The 17,814-nt window shown below is 38.3% G+C and overlaps 4 protein-coding genes and 1 long non-coding RNA gene across 7 annotated transcripts in view; 1 reads left to right on the top strand and 4 right to left on the bottom strand.

Annotated features, from left to right (window-relative positions):
* LOC108073797 (uncharacterized) overlaps positions 1-8,492 on the top strand; it is an 87,912-nt gene extending 79,420 nt beyond the window's left edge. For both annotated transcript variants that reach the window (XM_017165568.3, XM_017165569.3), the window contains 2 exons: positions 1,636-2,267; positions 6,112-8,492. In XM_017165568.3, coding sequence (XP_017021057.1) covers positions 1,636-2,267; positions 6,112-7,009 — 1,530 coding nt within the window. In that variant the 3' untranslated portion in view covers positions 7,010-8,492. The remainder of the gene's footprint in view (positions 1-1,635; positions 2,268-6,111) is intronic.
* LOC108073812 (uncharacterized) lies at positions 2,366-3,715 on the bottom strand. Its single transcript, XR_011445007.1, has 2 exons — positions 2,781-3,715; positions 2,366-2,723 (listed from the first exon to the last, which is right to left on the bottom strand). It is a non-coding gene; the product is annotated as an uncharacterized lncRNA (long non-coding RNA).
* Positions 8,493-10,209: 1,717 nt separating the features above from the next.
* LOC108073811 (kelch-like protein 40b) lies at positions 10,210-11,410 on the bottom strand. The gene is made up of 3 exons (XM_017165586.3): positions 11,367-11,410; positions 10,872-11,307; positions 10,210-10,820 (listed from the first exon to the last, which is right to left on the bottom strand). Exons 1-3 carry the CDS (start codon positions 11,375-11,377, stop codon positions 10,242-10,244), a joined length of 1,026 nt encoding a protein of 341 aa, XP_017021075.1. The 5' UTR covers positions 11,378-11,410; the 3' UTR covers positions 10,210-10,241.
* Positions 11,411-12,054: 644 nt separating this feature from the next.
* On the bottom strand, positions 12,055-13,791 carry LOC108073813 (kelch-like protein 40b). The gene is made up of 4 exons (XM_017165588.3): positions 13,731-13,791; positions 13,327-13,379; positions 12,832-13,267; positions 12,055-12,774 (listed from the first exon to the last, which is right to left on the bottom strand). Exons 2-4 carry the CDS (start codon positions 13,335-13,337, stop codon positions 12,241-12,243), a joined length of 981 nt encoding a protein of 326 aa, XP_017021077.1. The 5' UTR covers positions 13,338-13,379; positions 13,731-13,791; the 3' UTR covers positions 12,055-12,240.
* Positions 13,792-14,024: 233 nt separating this feature from the next.
* Positions 14,025-15,955, bottom strand: LOC108073814 (kelch-like protein 40b). 2 transcript variants are annotated; one of them, XM_017165589.3, is made up of 4 exons: positions 15,879-15,955; positions 15,280-15,323; positions 14,782-15,217; positions 14,025-14,718 (listed from the first exon to the last, which is right to left on the bottom strand). In XM_017165589.3, exons 2-4 carry the CDS (start codon positions 15,288-15,290, stop codon positions 14,200-14,202), a joined length of 966 nt encoding a protein of 321 aa, XP_017021078.1. In that variant the 5' UTR covers positions 15,291-15,323; positions 15,879-15,955; the 3' UTR covers positions 14,025-14,199. The 2 variants fall into 2 exon arrangements, with proteins under 2 accessions (XP_017021078.1, XP_017021079.1); XM_017165590.3 differs by having other exon boundaries at positions 15,280-15,320; positions 15,879-15,942.
* Between the last annotated feature and the right edge of the window lie 1,859 nt (positions 15,956-17,814).

Below are 17,814 nucleotides of genomic sequence, written 5' to 3'. Positions count from 1 at the left end.
ATGTAGCAAGTAGCGGTCATCGTCCCTTTGTGGTGCTTCGTTTTATATAATTTTATTTAATTAATTCTGTGGCCAGGGCTGTGCTTTTCATCAGGCTCATACGCCGTGTGGCGTCGATTTTCCACCTAATTAGCCATGGCCCGGAAGCGTCAAGTGAAAAACTCTGCGAAGGACAGTGTCTTTTACAAAAATGCACAACTGTAAACCATACTTATTTCGCAGCAAAAAGAATGAATGAATATAATTTAAAAAGCTTTCATGTAGAAATAGAAACATTTCACCAAAGTGTAGCGTAGTTAGTGGGGTGGAAAGGGAAAAGGAAACTAAATAATAAAATATATTGAATTTACTTTTCAAGCCAACTTTATTGGTGTTGAAGCCTGAATATAAATTATTTAAATTACAAAATGAACCTATGAAAAATACTTTTTTGTTTTGCCAAAGGCCTGCATTTTTTATTAGCTTGTAAACTTAAGTTAAAATGCATTAAAGAAGGGTCTAAATTGAAGGCTACGTAATTAAATATATAAACTTTATAGGTAAACATTTGTAAATTACAAATAACCTTTTTGATTTTTTTAAAAATGTTAACAAGTTCACCTAATATTTAATTTTTAATTAATTAAATCAAAATACATATAATTAGAAGTTGTTCTAATTTACAAATATTTTTTTATGTAAGCTTTTTCATTTACAGATTTATCTGGAAATATATAATATATAATTCTTTAATATATTAAATATTAAAAAATGCATATACTTCTTTAGATAACCTCTTCCTAAGTGGCGCATATATTTTGTATATTTAACAACTCTCCGAGGAATATAGTTATCTTTATATCCAACAGGGCCACGTTTCAAAGTTTGTTTTCAATTTAATTTCATGCTCGGAAATGTCTCCATCTTTGGTACTATTCCCAGGCATGTGGAAGGGCAATGTGCGCATTTAGATTTGATTTGTACTTTGCACAGTTTGGCATAATTCCTCTGGCAGTCGCAATATAAACAAATCATTGCCCTGCCCCTGGCACAAACTTTATGTCACAACTTTCACACGACAAAGTTTCTTTCTTTCCCTTCTCGTACGTTGTTCACCGCCCCCCTTTTGGAATGTAGAAAATGGCTTTTTCGGACCCCTTGGAACACATGTGTCCCCAAAGTCCATGAATTATGACTAAGGCTTAATTATGTCAGGCCAAGATTAGCCCAACGGCAGCCATGATTCCATCACTCGCCATGAAGGGCAGGTGCTGAGGTGAAGAGGGAATGGAGGTCTGGGGCCATTATATTGATTCTGATATGGTTATTCGGTTCATTAAAAAGTTTCCCCATGAGTCGTGTTGATGTTTCATGCAAGTTATGAATATAGCAGAGCGCCGAAAGTTTGCTTCTTCTGCTGCAGTTTTAATTAGGGCACAAAATCAACGAAGAAACTTTGACGCACTTTTAATGAAGCAACTTTTCGACGCACGGCTGCCACCCACCCCTTCGAAGTTAAGCCTTGTTTCGAAACCGAAGAAGCATATATATAGAAACATATAGTACATATATATTAGGGTCTTTTAACATTAGAAAACAACATAATCGAAAAAGGTTATACTGATCTTTAATTTGTTATCCTTTCTCCCCTTGCAGACCACTGGCTTTGGTGGATTGCCTGACGTCACCGAGCACTCCAACATTCGCCGCACTCTGTCCCGCCAGAACTCCATCTCCAATAGCGACTCTGGCGGTGAAATAGCCAGCATCCAAAAGTCCAAGGTCAACTTCGGCAATGCCATATCCGGCGGCGTGGTCGTGGGTGGCGATATTGTTGGACTGGACGCCAAGTCGCCCACCTCGCTTAACTCGGCGACGGCCGGCGGCGGCACCGTCGGAAAAGTCAAGGGAAAGGCCTCAAGAAAAACCAATGCCGGTGTTGATGGCGGGCAGAAAGGCAGGCGTGGCTCTTGGCTGGTGGCCCTCACCCTGGTCAGTGCCATCTGCCTGCTGGCCATTGCTGCCACGCTGGCGTACCAGCACTTTCTCATGGCGCCCAGCCGCAACTCCCATGCCCAAAGACTGAGAATCGTTCGCCGGATACTGCGCGAGGTGCCGCTGGTCGATGGGCACAACAACTATGCCTGGAATGTGCGCAAGTATGCCCACAGCAGCCTGGAGCTCCATCTCAGCCACGATCTCGATCACAAGTCGCTGTGGGCGCGGCCGGCGTGGGCGCAGACGGACATGGAGCGGCTAAAGCAGGGACTGGTCAGCGTGCAAGTGTGGTGAGTAAAGATTCACAGAAAAATCATGAATTATATTTTTATCAATACCTCAAAATAAAGATCAGCATTTGTTCTGTAAAATAAATAAATGTCATTCATTTATATAATGCTTATTCAAGAAAATGAAATTTGTTTATTAGGTTAAGATAAGAAAATTACAAAAGCTTTTAGAAAAATTTTACATTACTGACAAATTTTATTTTAATTTTATTAACAGTAAAAACATATTTTTTGAAAACTAATTAGTGCTGGTATAAAATTTAAAAAAATTAAAAAAAAACACAATTTTATTCCGTCTAGTTGATAGTAGATTATTCGCCTTGTAGACGTTTCGGTTTTATCATCATTTGAGCAAAGGTGAGGGAGATCGTATAGTCGTAATTATGCCAAGTTCCCCAAGTAATGCCATTTTTTTTGTTCGATTTTCCATCTTTGAAATACTTTCCGTTTAGCTTACTGTAATTACAATTATTTGTTCAAATTGTATTTCATTAAATTATTAAAAGTAATTACCTCATTGCACAATTTTTAAACCACCAACCACCTTTATCGTTTAGTGCACAATTTTCCGAATCAATATCATTATCCCTATCAAAAGTAGTGAACTTCATTCCCTTGTGATAATCTAGCGAATCTCCGGCTGTTCCTGAATATTTTCCAATCGATTTTAAAAAATAGGCTTCCTTTTCGCTGCCAATTTCGAAATCATCGTAGTGAGCGTAGCTAGTAGTTCCATTTATATCTCCCAGCTGAATATGCAGTTCATAGGTTTTAGCTTGGGTTATGAGGTGCAGCTTTTCCAGGCCAATAAAAAACTCTCCATGTATGTCCCCAAATCCATTCTTGTAATCTTCCCAGGTCCGATTAAAGTCCACGTCTCCGTTAATCCGCTTTTGGATGATCATCCAGCCATCCTTAGTGCAAGGAGCTTCAAAGACATTCACTCCTCGAAGATTTATTGTGTAAATGCCTTCTCTATCGACGACTGGACACCACTCGGCTTGGGTTAAATCTGAGAGCCGTTTTTTTGTAGTAGATAACTCCTCGGAAATCGTTTTAGTTTGATTCCTTAGGGAATTTATTTCATCCTCCATATTTTTTATTTGCTCATTTTTGTCCTTGATTTGTTCGTTTTTGTCCTTCATTTGTTCATCTTTTTGGGTGATTACCTCATTTTTGTTCTCAATTTGACCCTCAGCAATAGCTAACTGACTCTGCAAATTACTGATAACTTTCTCATTCTGTTCGTTTTTGGCATTAGCTGCTTCTCTAAATTCCGCGCAGTTATCTATAAACGGTTTGAATACGGATAAGCAATATCCCACGCACTGGTCTCTAGATCCTCCAGAGTCCTGCCGTAAAGCATTGTCAAGATCCGCAAAGGCAAAACCCAACAGAAAAAACACGAAAACACCCGTTTTCATAATGTAACTGCACCACGGAGAAAAGTGAACTGAATTCGAATATTCATACATTGTCTTTATTGTTTTGAGTGATAACGAGGGTTGACTCTTGCTACCCTAAGGAACAAGGGTTCTATAGGTTTGTGATGACCGAGAATTACCATAGAGTATAAATATTTCAGATAAACAAAACTTAAATGTTTATTTTCTTTTCTACAACATTTATGAAATAAAATCCATTTTTTGTAGTAGAAAACGAGTATGTCGTATACTAGAACTCATAAAGCTTTGAGTACTGGGTATCTTACATTCGCATACACTGAATATTATTATTTTTTTTTTTTCTATTAACCCTCAATATTCTTTGATTATTGAATAAATCTGAAAATAATTATATGTGTATTTTATTTTATTTTAGCTTTTAACGATTAAGTTGATCAAAACTGATTGTATTGTTGAATATTTTTATTACATGTCTTTAAATAAATCAATACATAATTCGATTGTTAACTTAATTTATAAACAACAAAGATATTATTTAATATGACATTAATAAACATATTAGAAATATGCGCAATATTAAAATAATATTAACTATGGTCATGGGTTAACAGGGGATTTTTTTCTTATCACGCGGAAACACGTGAACCGTTACATAAATTGTATTGCTGATAACCTTCAGTTCTTTCTGAAATGCTAATCAAAAATATATTAACACTACGAAAATCATAATAAATTGTAATTTGTATATTTTAATGGAGGTTTTTCAAACAGGTTTTCCAATATTAATATATATCTAGTAAATATATTCTATAGAGAGACGTGAATTAAATTTAGAATGAAAATAGTTGATCTTTATCAATATATAATTATATAATCATATATATTATTATAAAATTAATTTGTTTATTGATTATTTATTTTATTTTATTATTATTATATCAGAAACATTCACTATTTAAGTGGTATGTAATAGTCATTTTAGGCCTAATGATTATTTATTGAAAGGTTTAATTCCTTATTCAACACCATAAAATTGATTTCACTGAATTTCCTAAACAACAAGTTATTGTCTTACTTCATTTTAAAAATAGTTTGTGACTTATAATCCCTAAGTAAACCAATTACGTTGCGATCATTTTGGCCATTGGCCATGATTTAAATCCAATTGAGTCCATTGTTATACTCAAGTGGAATTACAACATTTACGCAATGGAGACTCGCCCGCAGGCGGCCAAGTCATGAAAATTGAAAAGTCACATAAAACTGCAATCAGGCCGATGCGGAGGCGACCCGGTCAGAGATCTGACCCCATCTACGGGTGGCATGCACTCGAGTGCTAGCCGAAAACATGGCAACATGCAACCAGATGCCACGCCCTCCGGGGCCAGCCGCCCCCCTCTCCTGAACTTGCCTACGCCCAACCCCTCCGCGCGAGGCAATAAAAAGCTGCCAACAATTTGACTGCTAAATAAAATTTGGCAACCAACTGGAGGCCTTCAGGGCAAGCAGCCAACCTGTCTCCTGCTACTCCCACCCATTTCCCCCTCTTGGCTTTACTTACACTGAACAAAAATATTTCAAAAAGTTGTATCTAAAATCTGAAAAGACCAATAAGGTAGCTGTAAATAAATTAGGTTTTAAATAAGCATTCAAAATATTTTTAAAAAATATTTTAAAATTCATATACATTTACAATATACATTTTCTATTTTGTGATGCAAAATCTAAATATTTGTTGTATCCTGGCCGTGTAATCCTTTCACACTCAGCTGCTTCTCCAAGTACCCCCTTTCCCAGTATTTTTTTTTTTTCGAGCCTGGTCCCGAAGCAAAATCTGACAGGCGGCAGACAGCTGCAGTTTTGGAGGAAAAACGCTGATGGGCAATCGACTTGACTTCATTTCGTGGGGAGTCCCAACGCCCAACACCAGTCACCCACTGTCCACCGCCCACTGTCCACCGCCCACTGCCTGTGACTGCCAGATGGCGCAAGCGTAACTTTTCGCCAATTTCGACTTTCAATTCAACGTTTGGCATCGTTGAACTTGCCCGGCAGTTTCCTCTGACCCGCTTATGGCCATATCATTGCAACTGGCAACTAAAACCCAAAGTTCATCCTTGCTAACTAACCACTTTGGCACTTTCAATTTGCATTTCCCAATTAAACAGCACTCGTTGGTCGTTAGTGAGGGCCAAGAGAGGGTCTATTGGGGTAAAAAATGCTTGCTCATTGGAAATGTAAAAGTTTTTGAAGCAGACAGGAGCTAAATTAATCCTCCAGGAACAGCATTAATTTGTCAAAGACGAGTCCAAGCTTAGATTTATGTTTAACAAGTATCCAAAAAAATATATTTTTTTCCTGTACTTACTCACCATATTTTTGCCTTGCCGTCCAACCAAACTTTGCTAACTTTTCGCCTTTTATGGTCTCCTTTCCAGGTCAGCATATGTGCCGTGTGAGGCTCAAGGCTTGGACGCCGTCCAGCTGGCGCTCGAGCAGATCGACATTGTGCGGCGCCTGTCCGACATGTATGCCCGGGAAACAGTGCTGGCCACGTCGTCGCAGGACATCGTTGAGGCACACCGCCGCGGGCTTCTGGCCTCGCTGATCGGCGTTGAGGGGGGCCACACCATTGGCTCCTCCTTGGGGGTTTTGAGATCCTTTTACTCCCTGGGAGCGCGTTACCTCAGCCTCACCCATCGCTGCGATGTCTCGTGGGCGGGCTCGAGTGCCTCGCCGGCGGAACAGGGTCTCACGCCCTTCGGCAAGGCCATTGTCCGCGAGATGAACCGGCTGGGCATGATGATTGATCTGTCGCACAGCTCGGATGCCACTGCTCGGGATGTTTTGCAAGTGACACGGGCGCCGGTCATCTTCTCGCACTCCGCCGCCCGCCAGCTGTGCAATTCGACGAGGAACGTGCCGGACGATATACTCCGCCTGGTGGCCGAGAACGGTGGCCTGATCATGCTGAGCTTTGACTCCGAGGACGTGGCGTGCGGGCGGCAGGCGCGGCTCCAGGATGTGATCGAGCACATCAAGTATGTGCGCGCCATTGCCGGCATCCAGCACATTGGCCTGGGAGCGGGCTACGATGGCATTGAGCTGCCTCCACTGGGCTTGGAGGATGTTTCCAAATACCCGGAGCTGCTGGCCGCCCTGCTGGAGGATCACAACTGGAGCGAGGAGGATGTGGCCATGCTGGCGGGCCGGAACTTTCTGCGTATCATGGAGACAGTGGAGACGGTGCGCGACTACTGGAAGCGAGCGGCCATCCAGCCCATCGAGCAGACGGAGCCGCAGCCCAAGACGCAGTGCACCTACATGTCCTCGTGACCGCAGGCGCAGGCGGTGAGACAACGACGAGAGGAGCCAAACCCGACCACAGAGCGGGCAAATCGAACCACGGCCACGCTGGCTGGGATTCATTTCTGGCATCCCACTGGGTCGGGGGAGAACTCCAACTCCAATCACACAGATCCGGCAGTGATTGCGGCCACGGCAACCAGTTTTACGGTCAGCGAGCTGCTCCAGTAAAAATATATCCAGTTTGGATTATGAAACCAGAGTTAAGCCTTTTGGTTGGCGGTTCAGTTTGAAGGGTATCTTTTTTTTTGGGAAGGGAGGAGAGCGATTAATGATAGAAACTTTTCCAACTCTGATAAGTGGCAATAGTGTAACTTTAAATATTATTATTATAATAAATTTAAAAATATTTCTGTTTAATTTTTTGCTAATAATTTGAGTTAAACAAGAGATTAACTTTTATTTGATGATTTTTTAGTTTAAATTATAATTTGCAAAACGAAAACTTAAACTAAAAACAAGATCATCAAATCATAAAATTTAGTTTTATATATTCATTTAATTTAACTATTTTATAATAATTTTCAAGTCATAAAATTAAATTGTTTCTTCCTTTTATTTAACTCTAAAAACAACCATGTATATATATTTGAACTTCTTCCAGAAAAGACGTAGTTCAACAAGCTTTGAGTTTGAAAAGTTTTCAACAAAAAAAAAAAACAATTAACATTTGCTCTTCCTCCACCCAACATTTAAGCAACTGTTGCGGCAACCCTCGTGAATAATTAGTGTGTACTCGTAATTTACTTCCGTAGGATGCATTGATAGGCGTATGAATAAATAATAATAAATATACTAGTATTTAGCCCATATTTGTTTTGCAGCTCTTCTTATTGGTGTTGTGGCTCTGCATAAATTATGCACAGTGCGCATATACTTATTGATGTTGCTGTGCCACGGGGCGTATGCGCAACGCAGCCACCGGCCGAACTCTGACCTCCGAACCGCAAACCAAAAACAAAAAAAAAAATCTTTCTTGGCTTTCTCTGTGACTGTATTATACAAGTAGGGCACACGCATCAATGATTCACGCTAATTATAACAATTAAGCGCAATATATTTAATCACGAAAACATCACATCACCAATATAAATCATCAAAATGAATTAATTGCAACAGAGATTCCACACACAGCTAGTTAGTGTTAAGCCCAGGATCAAAAATCAACACAGCACTGCAGTTAAAGGCAATTAAAAAGAGATTATTCATTGGGGTCTGCATATGCGGATCTCTCTTAATTTCTGTGTTAGGTTAGTTAAGAGCCAAAGAAAACCCAAGGAAAAATCAAAAAAACAAAAAACTAAACATTATTCGTGTATGCATAGCTACATATACTCCACACACAGACACAGAAAATAAATAAAAATACAAAAAAAACAGCAGAATCGTATAGAGGGATACGCATTACCATAAAAATAAATCGAATAAAACAAAAAAAGAAATTGTAATCTACGTTGTTTTATTTTATTTCAGCTTAAGGGAGTTCTGGATATATTTTGTTGGCTTTATTTTTGCTCGCAACTACGAATAACTTGGTCATTTTTAATATGATCGATGTGAAACTTTCACAAAATATTCTTAAGATATTGAAAATTGATATTTAAAAAATAAAAATTACGAAAAAATATTTAAATACCTTAACCCCTTAGTTAGGTTTGAAGTAGTATCAGAAAATATCCCAAATATCCCCTGCCTCCCGCCCAGCCACTTAGTTTTTATGCCTAATCAATCAATGGCAATGTATACTTTGGCTCTTATTTATGTGTTTAGTAAGTAAGTGCTGCTGCTCCTATGGAATGTCTACTCTACTAGCTTTGTTATATGAAATATCTGATGTATACACCCGAATGCTTATACAAACGCCAAGTCTGTGAGACATAAAAAACGTTAAGTGGTCGTAAATCAAAATTGTGCAAGAATAGAAAAGTTCGCCAAAGTTCAGAGTCAACTCTCATTGTCCTTCTCGCGCTGGTATTTGTTTCCAGAAGAGAGAACTCCCAGCAGATCCCAGAGGAGCAGAACATCCTCGCCAATCCAATTTCGTGCATTTGCAGTCCATTGAGTTTTGCTTAAATTTTAATGAAACTAAGCGGTCCCACACACACAAACACACACACATCCCAATGATTTTCGGGGTGGCGAGACAGACCCATTCCAGCTTAATATCAGCTTTTTTTTTCTATTTAATTTTTTTTTTTTTTGTTTACAAGTTTCTGTTTTGATTGCTTTCACTTTGGCTTAGGACCCCGCAGCGGAGCACTCCGCTGGGCTTTGTTCAATTTTGTTGATTCTGCGACGACTTAATAGAGTCACTAATTGTTGTATACAGGCAGGAGGCGGCAGGATAAAGCTGTGTCCTCCCAACAATCTCACGCAAATCAGCGAATATTGTCTCGGGGGGTAAAATGTATATAAATTCAGCCAGGATAGGGCCAAGCCAAGAGAGGCGTTTTTATGGTAAGAAAGATGACTTTTATTGAAGCTTAATCCCTTTAAAACTTACTAAACTCTGTAAATAAATATTTAACAGAAGCTCTAAGAAATTATAAACATATTTAAATTATATTTTTTTATTTGTAACTAGCACAACAAAGTTTTTTTGTTAGCTAAATTTAGCGCAAAGTTTGGAACTAGAGGACATCATCATAACTTTGTTTATGGTTACATTCGCCATTAAATGTAATTACCCAATTTCAGGGACACCTCCGTGTAAAAGGACGCGACAATCCACTGGAAGTCGACCGTTAAAGGACAATGAACGTCCCCAGGCGAAAATTAAGAACTGGCCGTTAACGAGACGAGCGGCACGGCACGGCATCGCATTCTCATTAACACGCCAGTCCGGTTTCAATTTCCTGTTTAATTTTTCTTTCCATTATAAATGGCTCTGGCTCGTAAAGCCAGTGAAAGCGCCAGCGCCAGCTTCTGCTCCAACTCCGCCTCCCCATGTGGCAGAAAGCCATAAACAATGCGCTCCGACAACTGCGACGAGTTGATGGACAAAATAATGCCTGATGACATTTATAATGAGCAAAATGTTGTTGCTCTTGCTGCTCGTCCTTGCTGTCTCTGTTGATAAGTGGAAATTCGCTTCATGTGGCCGAAATTTGCGCTCCCTGGCATCATAAATCTGTGCTCCACCCACCACCCCTGAGAGTAACATCTCTATGTTTATACCCAGAAAACTTTATTATTATTAAATTCAAGGTTGACATTCATAGGCCCTACCAAATGTATTCCGAGAAAGAGTAGAAGTAGGTGTACTATCTGGTTGAGTTAAGTAAATATTTTCGTATTTTTCCTTCAAGGTCAACAATGAAGATTTGCCAACGATGTGGTAAAATTCGGTCTTACTCATCCTATTGAACTTTATGTGGCTCAGCAGCATTTTTACATATTTCGAGTGCAGCACTTTTATTTTTGTATTCTTCATCTTATTCTTTTCAACCGTGCCACGTTCCTTAGCCTCATCCTCTTCCTTGTCCTCTAATTCCTCATTTTCGGAAGACTCTTGCTCGTCGTCATCGGATGATGTTTTTGCGGCCACCAACTCACCAATGCCACTATCGCCCTCTTTCTTACGGTGCACTTCAACCTCCGAGGTCTTGGCTGGATCGGAATCAATCAGACCATTAACAGTAACGTAGGCCTCGATCATCTTGAACCGTTCGCTCTCGGGCAAATATCCCCCGGTAATGATGGTGTACTGCTCAAAGACATCCGAGGTCATGGTCAGGACATTGTAGCAATTCATAGCCGGAGAAAAGCGGCTTTGCAAAAACTATAAGACCGATAAGATTATAAAATCTTACTTAATTAGTCTTTAGCTCACCTTCACAGAGATTTCTATCAGCTCTTGGTTTTTGATGCTGTGCGCTTTCTGGAAAAGATCGACCAGATCGCCGAGCAGCATACCGTTAGCCCGTCCCTCGAGGGTCTTTACGCAATCCGAAACGATAGAATTCACCAACCACCTGGTTCCGCAGCTGAGGAGGTCCATTATCATGGAGTTGCTGCACTCGTTGAGCTTCTCCTTGCTGTAGGTGTACACATATTGAATGAACATGGCAAAGGTTTTCGGTTTAACCTCCTGCAAACGGATTTCATCGGACTTGGAATCCCGGAAGGAGCCTAGAAAAAGGCGCTCGAAAAACTCGGAGCAGCTGGCCAGGATCACTTTGTGGCAATCAAAGGCTTCGTTCTCCACGAGAATGCGGCAGTCGGAGAACTTCTTGTTCTCTATCAAATTGGCATAGACGGGTTGTAGCCTGCGAATGTGTGTTAAATTTATTCAGAATGTGTTTTAATTAGTTTTTTACATACTTACCAAGCATCCATATTGGTTTTCTTTTGGATAGCACGATTGATTTTCTGAAAGTACCATAAAAATACATACACAGGTATATAAATATTATTTTTCTATTGTGTTAAGTTTATATTGTCCAAAATTTGTCTTATAAAGCATTTATAAATCGAAAATAAAATACAATTAAGCATTTAAATTATTCGTTTGTGCAAGTCTCATTTCCGGGAACCCCCTTAATCGTACGAAATGATGAACTAAATCGTCGGTATGTAACGTCTCCGTCTCTTTTTTGGTAAGTTTTCTTTTTGTCCAACATATTTCATAAGCTGTTAATGTTTTATTAGTTAAAAAAAAATCGAGTACCAACTAAAACATCCAACTTATGCTTATTTGCTTATATACTACATTAACACACACGTACATACCTCGCTTCTGTCGGCACAACCAACCCCAACCAAATTCACTTCAAAAAGACCGGAGCTACGAAAAGAATTTTTCCATTTCAATTCCATTCCATTCTATGATTCCTGCTGGAACTGGATTGTTTCACACGTTAGGAAATTTATCATTAGTTTAGGAACACACGGCAAAAAACGATAAAGTATTCAAGTCCGTAACTAAATGGGGTTAAACTACTTTGGTATTGTACATATAATTGTAATTAATTATTAAATAAAAGCAGCCCGAAAAGAAATTTGTGGGAAAATAATTAGCTTGAAGTTTTTATTTAGCATTTCGTATATATTTTACTTTATTTTTATAACACAATTGTTATGTTCAACATAAATTACTGCATTTTACATTTACATTTTTACTTCAATGAATTCATTTTTATAACGCAACGAATAATCGTTTTTTAGATTAATTTAATAAAGATTTATAAATCTTTATGATATTATTCCAGTTTATCTGGTTGAGTTAGGTACATATTTTCGTATTTCTCCTTCAAGGTCAACAATGAAGATTTGCCAACGATGTGGTAAAATTCGGTCTTGCTCATCTTATTGAATTTTATGTGGCTCAGCAGCATTTCTACATATTTCGAGTGCAGCACTTTTATTTTTGTATTCTTCATCTTATTCTTTTCAACCGTGCCACGTTCCTTAGCCTCATCCTCTTCCTTGTCCTCGTATTCCTCAACGAAAGACGCATCGGAATACTCTTGATCGTCATCGGCGAATGTTTTTGCGGCCACCAACTCACCAATGCCACTGTCGCCCTCTTTCTTATGGTATATTTCAACCTCCGAGGCCTCGGCTGGGTCGGAATCGATTAGACCATTAACAGTGACATAGGCCTCGATCATCTTGAACCGCTCGATCTCGGGCAAGTAGCCACCAGTAATGATGGTGTACTGCTCAAAGACATCCGAGGTCAGGGTCAGGACATCATAGCAATTCATATCCGTAGAAAAGCGGCTTCGCAGAAACTATAAAAATGCACGAGCGTTAATTAAAAAGTCACACTTCATTAGTCTTTAGCTCACCTTAACTGAAATTTCTATCAGCTCTTGGTGGTTGATGTTGTGCGCGTTCTGGAAAAGATCGATGAGATCATCGAGCATCATATCATTAACCCGTCCCTTGAGGATCTTCACGCATTCAGAAACGATAGAATCCACCAGCCACCTGGTTCCGCAGCTCAGGAGGTCCATTATCATGGAGTTGTTGCACTCATTAAGCTTCTCCTTGCTGTAGGTGTACACATATTGAATGAACATTGCAAAGGTTTTCGGTTTAACCTCCTGCAAACGAATTTCATCGGACTTGGCCTCCCGGAAGGAGCCCAGGAACAGGCGCTCGAAAAACTCGGAGCAGCTGGCCAGGATCACTTTGTGGCAATCAAAGGCTTCGTTCTCCACGAGAATGCGGCAGTCGGAAAACTTCTTGTTCTCTATCAAATCGGCAAAGACTGGTTTTAGCCTGCGAATTAGTTTTACATTTATTGAGGAGGTGTTTTAGTTAGTTTATTACATACTTACCAAGCATCCATATTGGTTTTCTTTTGGATAGCACGATTGATTTCCTGAAAGTACTATAAACATACATACATTTGTGTATATAAATATTATTTTTCTATTGTGTTAAGTTTATATTGTCCAAAATTTGTCTTATAAAAAGCATTTATAAATCGAAAATAAAATTAAGCATTTAAATTATTCGTTTGTGCAAGTCTCATTTCCGGGAACCCCCTTAATCGTACGAAATGATGAAACTAAATCGTCGGTATGTAACGTCTCCGTCTCTTTTTTGGTAAGTTTTCTTTTTGTCCAACATATTTCATAAGCTGTTAATGTTTTATTAGTTAAAAAAAAATCGAGTACCAACTAAAACATCCAACTTATGCTTATTTGCTTATATACTACATTAACACACACGTACATACCTCGCTTCTGTCGGCACAACCAACCCCAACCACATTCACTTCAAAAAGACCGGAGCTACGAAAAGAATTTTTCCATTTCAATTCCATTCCATTCTATGATTCCTGCTGGAACTGGATTGTTTCACACGTTAGGAAATTTATCATTAGTTTAGGAACACACGGCAAAAAACGATAAAGTATTCAAGTCCGTAACTAAATGGGGTTAAACTACTTTGGTATAGTACATATAATTGTAATTATTTATTAAAAAAAACAGCCCGAAAAGAAATTTGTGGTAAAATAATTAGCTTGAAGTTTTTATTTAGCATTTTGTATATATTTTACTTTATTTTTATAACACAATTGTTATGTTCAACATAAATTAATGCATTTTACATTTACATTTTTACTTCAATGAATTCATTTTTATAACGCAACGAATAATCGTTTTTTAGATTAATTTAATAAAGATTTATAAATCTTTATGATATTATTCCAGTTTATCTGGTTGAGTTAGGTACATATTTTCGTATTTCTCTTTAAAGGTCAACAATGGAGACTTGCCAACGATGTGGTAAAATTCGCTCTTCATCATCTTATTGAACTTTATGTGGCTCAGCAGCATTTCTACATATTTCGAGTGCAGCACTTTTATTTTTGTATTATTTCTTTCAACCGTGCCACGTTCCTTAGCCTCATCCTCTTCCTTGTCCTCTGATTCCTCATTCTCAGAAGACTCTTGCTCGTCGTCATCGGATGATGTTTTTGCGGCCACCAACTCACCAATGCCACTATCGCCCTCTTTCTTACGGTGCACTTCAACCTCCGAGGTCTTGGCTGGATCGGAATCAATCAGACCATTAACAGTGACATAGGCCTCGATCATCTTGAACCGCTCGATCTCGGGCAAGTAGCCACCAGTAATGATGGTGTACTGCTCAAAGACATCCGAGGTCATGGTCAGGACATCGTAGCAATTCATAGCCGTAGAAAAGCGGCTTCGCAGAAACTATAAGAATACACGAAGAGTTGGATTTAATATTCATACCTCGTAGATCTTTCGTTATCTCACCTTCACCGAAATTTCTATCAGCTCTTGGTGGTTGATGCTGTGCGCGTTCTGGAAAAGATCAAGGAGATCGTCGAGCATCATATCATTAACCCGTCCCTTGAGGATCTTCACGCATTCAGAAACGATAGAATCCACCAGCCACCTGGTTCCGCAGGTAAGGAGGTCCATTATCATGGAGTTGCTGCACTCGTTGAGCTTCTCCTTGCTGTAGGTGTACACGTATTGAATGAACATGGCAAAGGTTTTAGCCTTAATCTCCTGCAGACGAATTTCATCGGACTTGGCCTCCTGGAAGGAGCCCAGGAACAGGCGCTCGAAAAACTCGGAGCAGCTGGCCAGGATCACTTTGTGGCAATCAAAGGCTTCGTTCTCCACCAGAATGCGGCAGTCGGAGAACTTCTTGTTCTCGATCAAATTGGCAAAGACGGGTTGTAGCCTGCCAATAAATGTATAATTGTTTATTGAGGAGGTGTTTCAATTAGTTTATTCTATACTTACCAAACATCCATATTGGTTTTCTTTTGGATAATACGATTGATCTGCTGAAATTAATACAAACATATTGTAACTGTTTTTTCATAATGTTTTTATATTGTCTAAACCTCTCTTGTGTCATAGCATAAGTTTAGCAGGAGTTTATTTTTTAAATCAATTTATTAAACACTCCAAAAATTAAGAATTTATATAATTTAGTTTTGCATGTCTCATCATCACTTCGTACGAAATGATGAAACTAAATCGCTCGTACGTATATATGTATATAAATATATACTTACATATGTATGTACGTTTCAAGCTCCAAGATTTACCCTGCAGTACCACATCGGCCTTTTCATCAACAAAACGCTTCGGCTATTGATGAAACGTTGATGAATGGTACTGCAGGGTATCTAAGAATGTATGTACATATGTATGTATAATATACATTGTATTTTATACGTCTGTATTTATTTAATGAAACTATGAGTTCCTCGTCTGTTTTTCGGTAAAGAACTCTGTTAGCGAGCACTTATAAAAACATCCAGATATTAGAAACCGTGAATCTATATACTACATACTTATTTACTAATATACTATACACATATCTAAATACATACCTAGTTTTACAGAGCTTTTTCTCGCACAACCAAGCTTAACGACACTTCGAAAAGATCTGAACTTCGTAAACAGTTTAATCGTATCAGTTCCATTCCATTTCAGGGGTCCCTGGTGGAACTGGATCATTTCACGCTTTAGGTATAGTGAAAACAAAAATATTTTTGTTTTAAATCCATAAAACTAAAGGGGAGATGCCTCTAAGCTAATTTTAAAGTGTTTTGCTAGAACTATTGTAGTGTAGTATATAATTCTTAATTATTAATAAATTAATTAATTATTTATTACAAGCAGATATAAATTATATTTTGTAAATATTTTATTTAACTTTATTTCGTTATTAAAGCTTTATTACAATGAATTACCATGTATATATGTTTAAAAAGACTTTTTGTGGTATTGTATTTTTATGAAACGAAATAGCAAAACTTAAACTTTGATATTTAATTAATTAATAAAAATAGTCCATGATAAGTAAATTATACAACATTTTATATATAAATATTATAATGCTTGTAAACAAGAAATGAGAGGGTATTTAAATACCGAATTGATATAAAGAAATTTCTGCTAACTCATAGAAAAAATTGTTTATGTTTATTCAGTTGACTGAGGATCCAGTAACTTAAAGCTCATATATGTATGTACGTAAAATGTATGTATGTAAAATATGTTTATGTTTACATTGCATCCTCAGCATCTTTAAAGAACGCCGCTCGGTAATTCTTCCTACAAAAAAATCTAGAAATATGGATCAGTAGGCCCGAGAAAAGGATAGCGTAATTTTAATATTTAATAAATTTGTTAATACAAAATCTAAACTTTCTTTTCCAGGGAATATATCCTATAAAACTAAAACAGCTCCCTGCCTGTACCCTCTCCATCAACGATCTGGACCCTCCTTTTGAACTCCAGACTCCTGGGCAATTGCTGACTATTTGGTCAGCTCAAATATAAATTATCACTAATCTGTTTGCTTCAGTGGACCACTCCACTTCACCCTCGATGGTGTGTCAAAGACATCAATTCCGAACTGTGTGCCCGGGCAAATCAGACAGTAAATTTTGCGGTGCAGTTCCTGGGACCAGGACAATTGACCACTGAACGCACTCCACCCCCCCAACCAACCAGACGTAAGTAATTAGGAAATTTGCAAAATTTTCCATTTGCCGCACATACAGATGACCCTGCAAATCAGGCGTTGTGTCCTGTCTGCCAATCCTTGCATCTGAACGCTGGGAAACCACATTATGCACACAGGCGGATCCCATTTCCCATTGAACACTTGGCCTGGCGATGGCCATGGCCAGTCCAGTGTTTGCAAGACAAATAGCAGTTAATTATTACACAGAATTCGTCCTTAATCCATTTATAATAATTCATCTTGGGCAGACATTGAACACTTGTTATTGATATTTGCCCATGGTCTTCGATATTTACCCACAGTATTTGGGGTGTAGGATTACAAATGACACACATTTGTGTAATTGGCAGTTATGTGTGATGGCATATAGCCAAGGGAATTACAGATTCAGTCATGATTTTAATATATTTTTACTTCTGTTTTAGGTGATGTAAGCTTTTGTAATAATTTAACGTTTGCAATGGATTCTAAGATATTTTATATGGGATTTGTATCTAAGAAGAATGATTTTTTAAAAGTCCAAGAAATATTTGTTATATTTATACATTAAAATAAAGAATTTAGTTTTTTAAATTCTTAAAAAACCCTATGCTATATTTACATATACGTTTTCTACCCTGCTCTCCTGTACTATATAATAAGAGCTTTGATTTTGTTCACATATTACCTACACAGGTATTAAATATATCCGCCTCGGTAAACCTTAATGGATAGAAAATGTTCAACCTCGAAATGTACGTGAAGCAGGACTACAAATAGTTTAAGAGACCCAAGCTCAAGGATACCTTACCTTC

The sequence above is a fragment of the Drosophila kikkawai genome, chromosome 3L (assembly GCF_030179895.1).
Source record: "Drosophila kikkawai strain 14028-0561.14 chromosome 3L, DkikHiC1v2, whole genome shotgun sequence".
Lineage (NCBI taxonomy): Eukaryota > Metazoa > Arthropoda > Insecta > Diptera > Drosophilidae > Drosophila > Drosophila kikkawai.
This window is presented reverse-complemented; position numbering and strand designations above follow the sequence as displayed.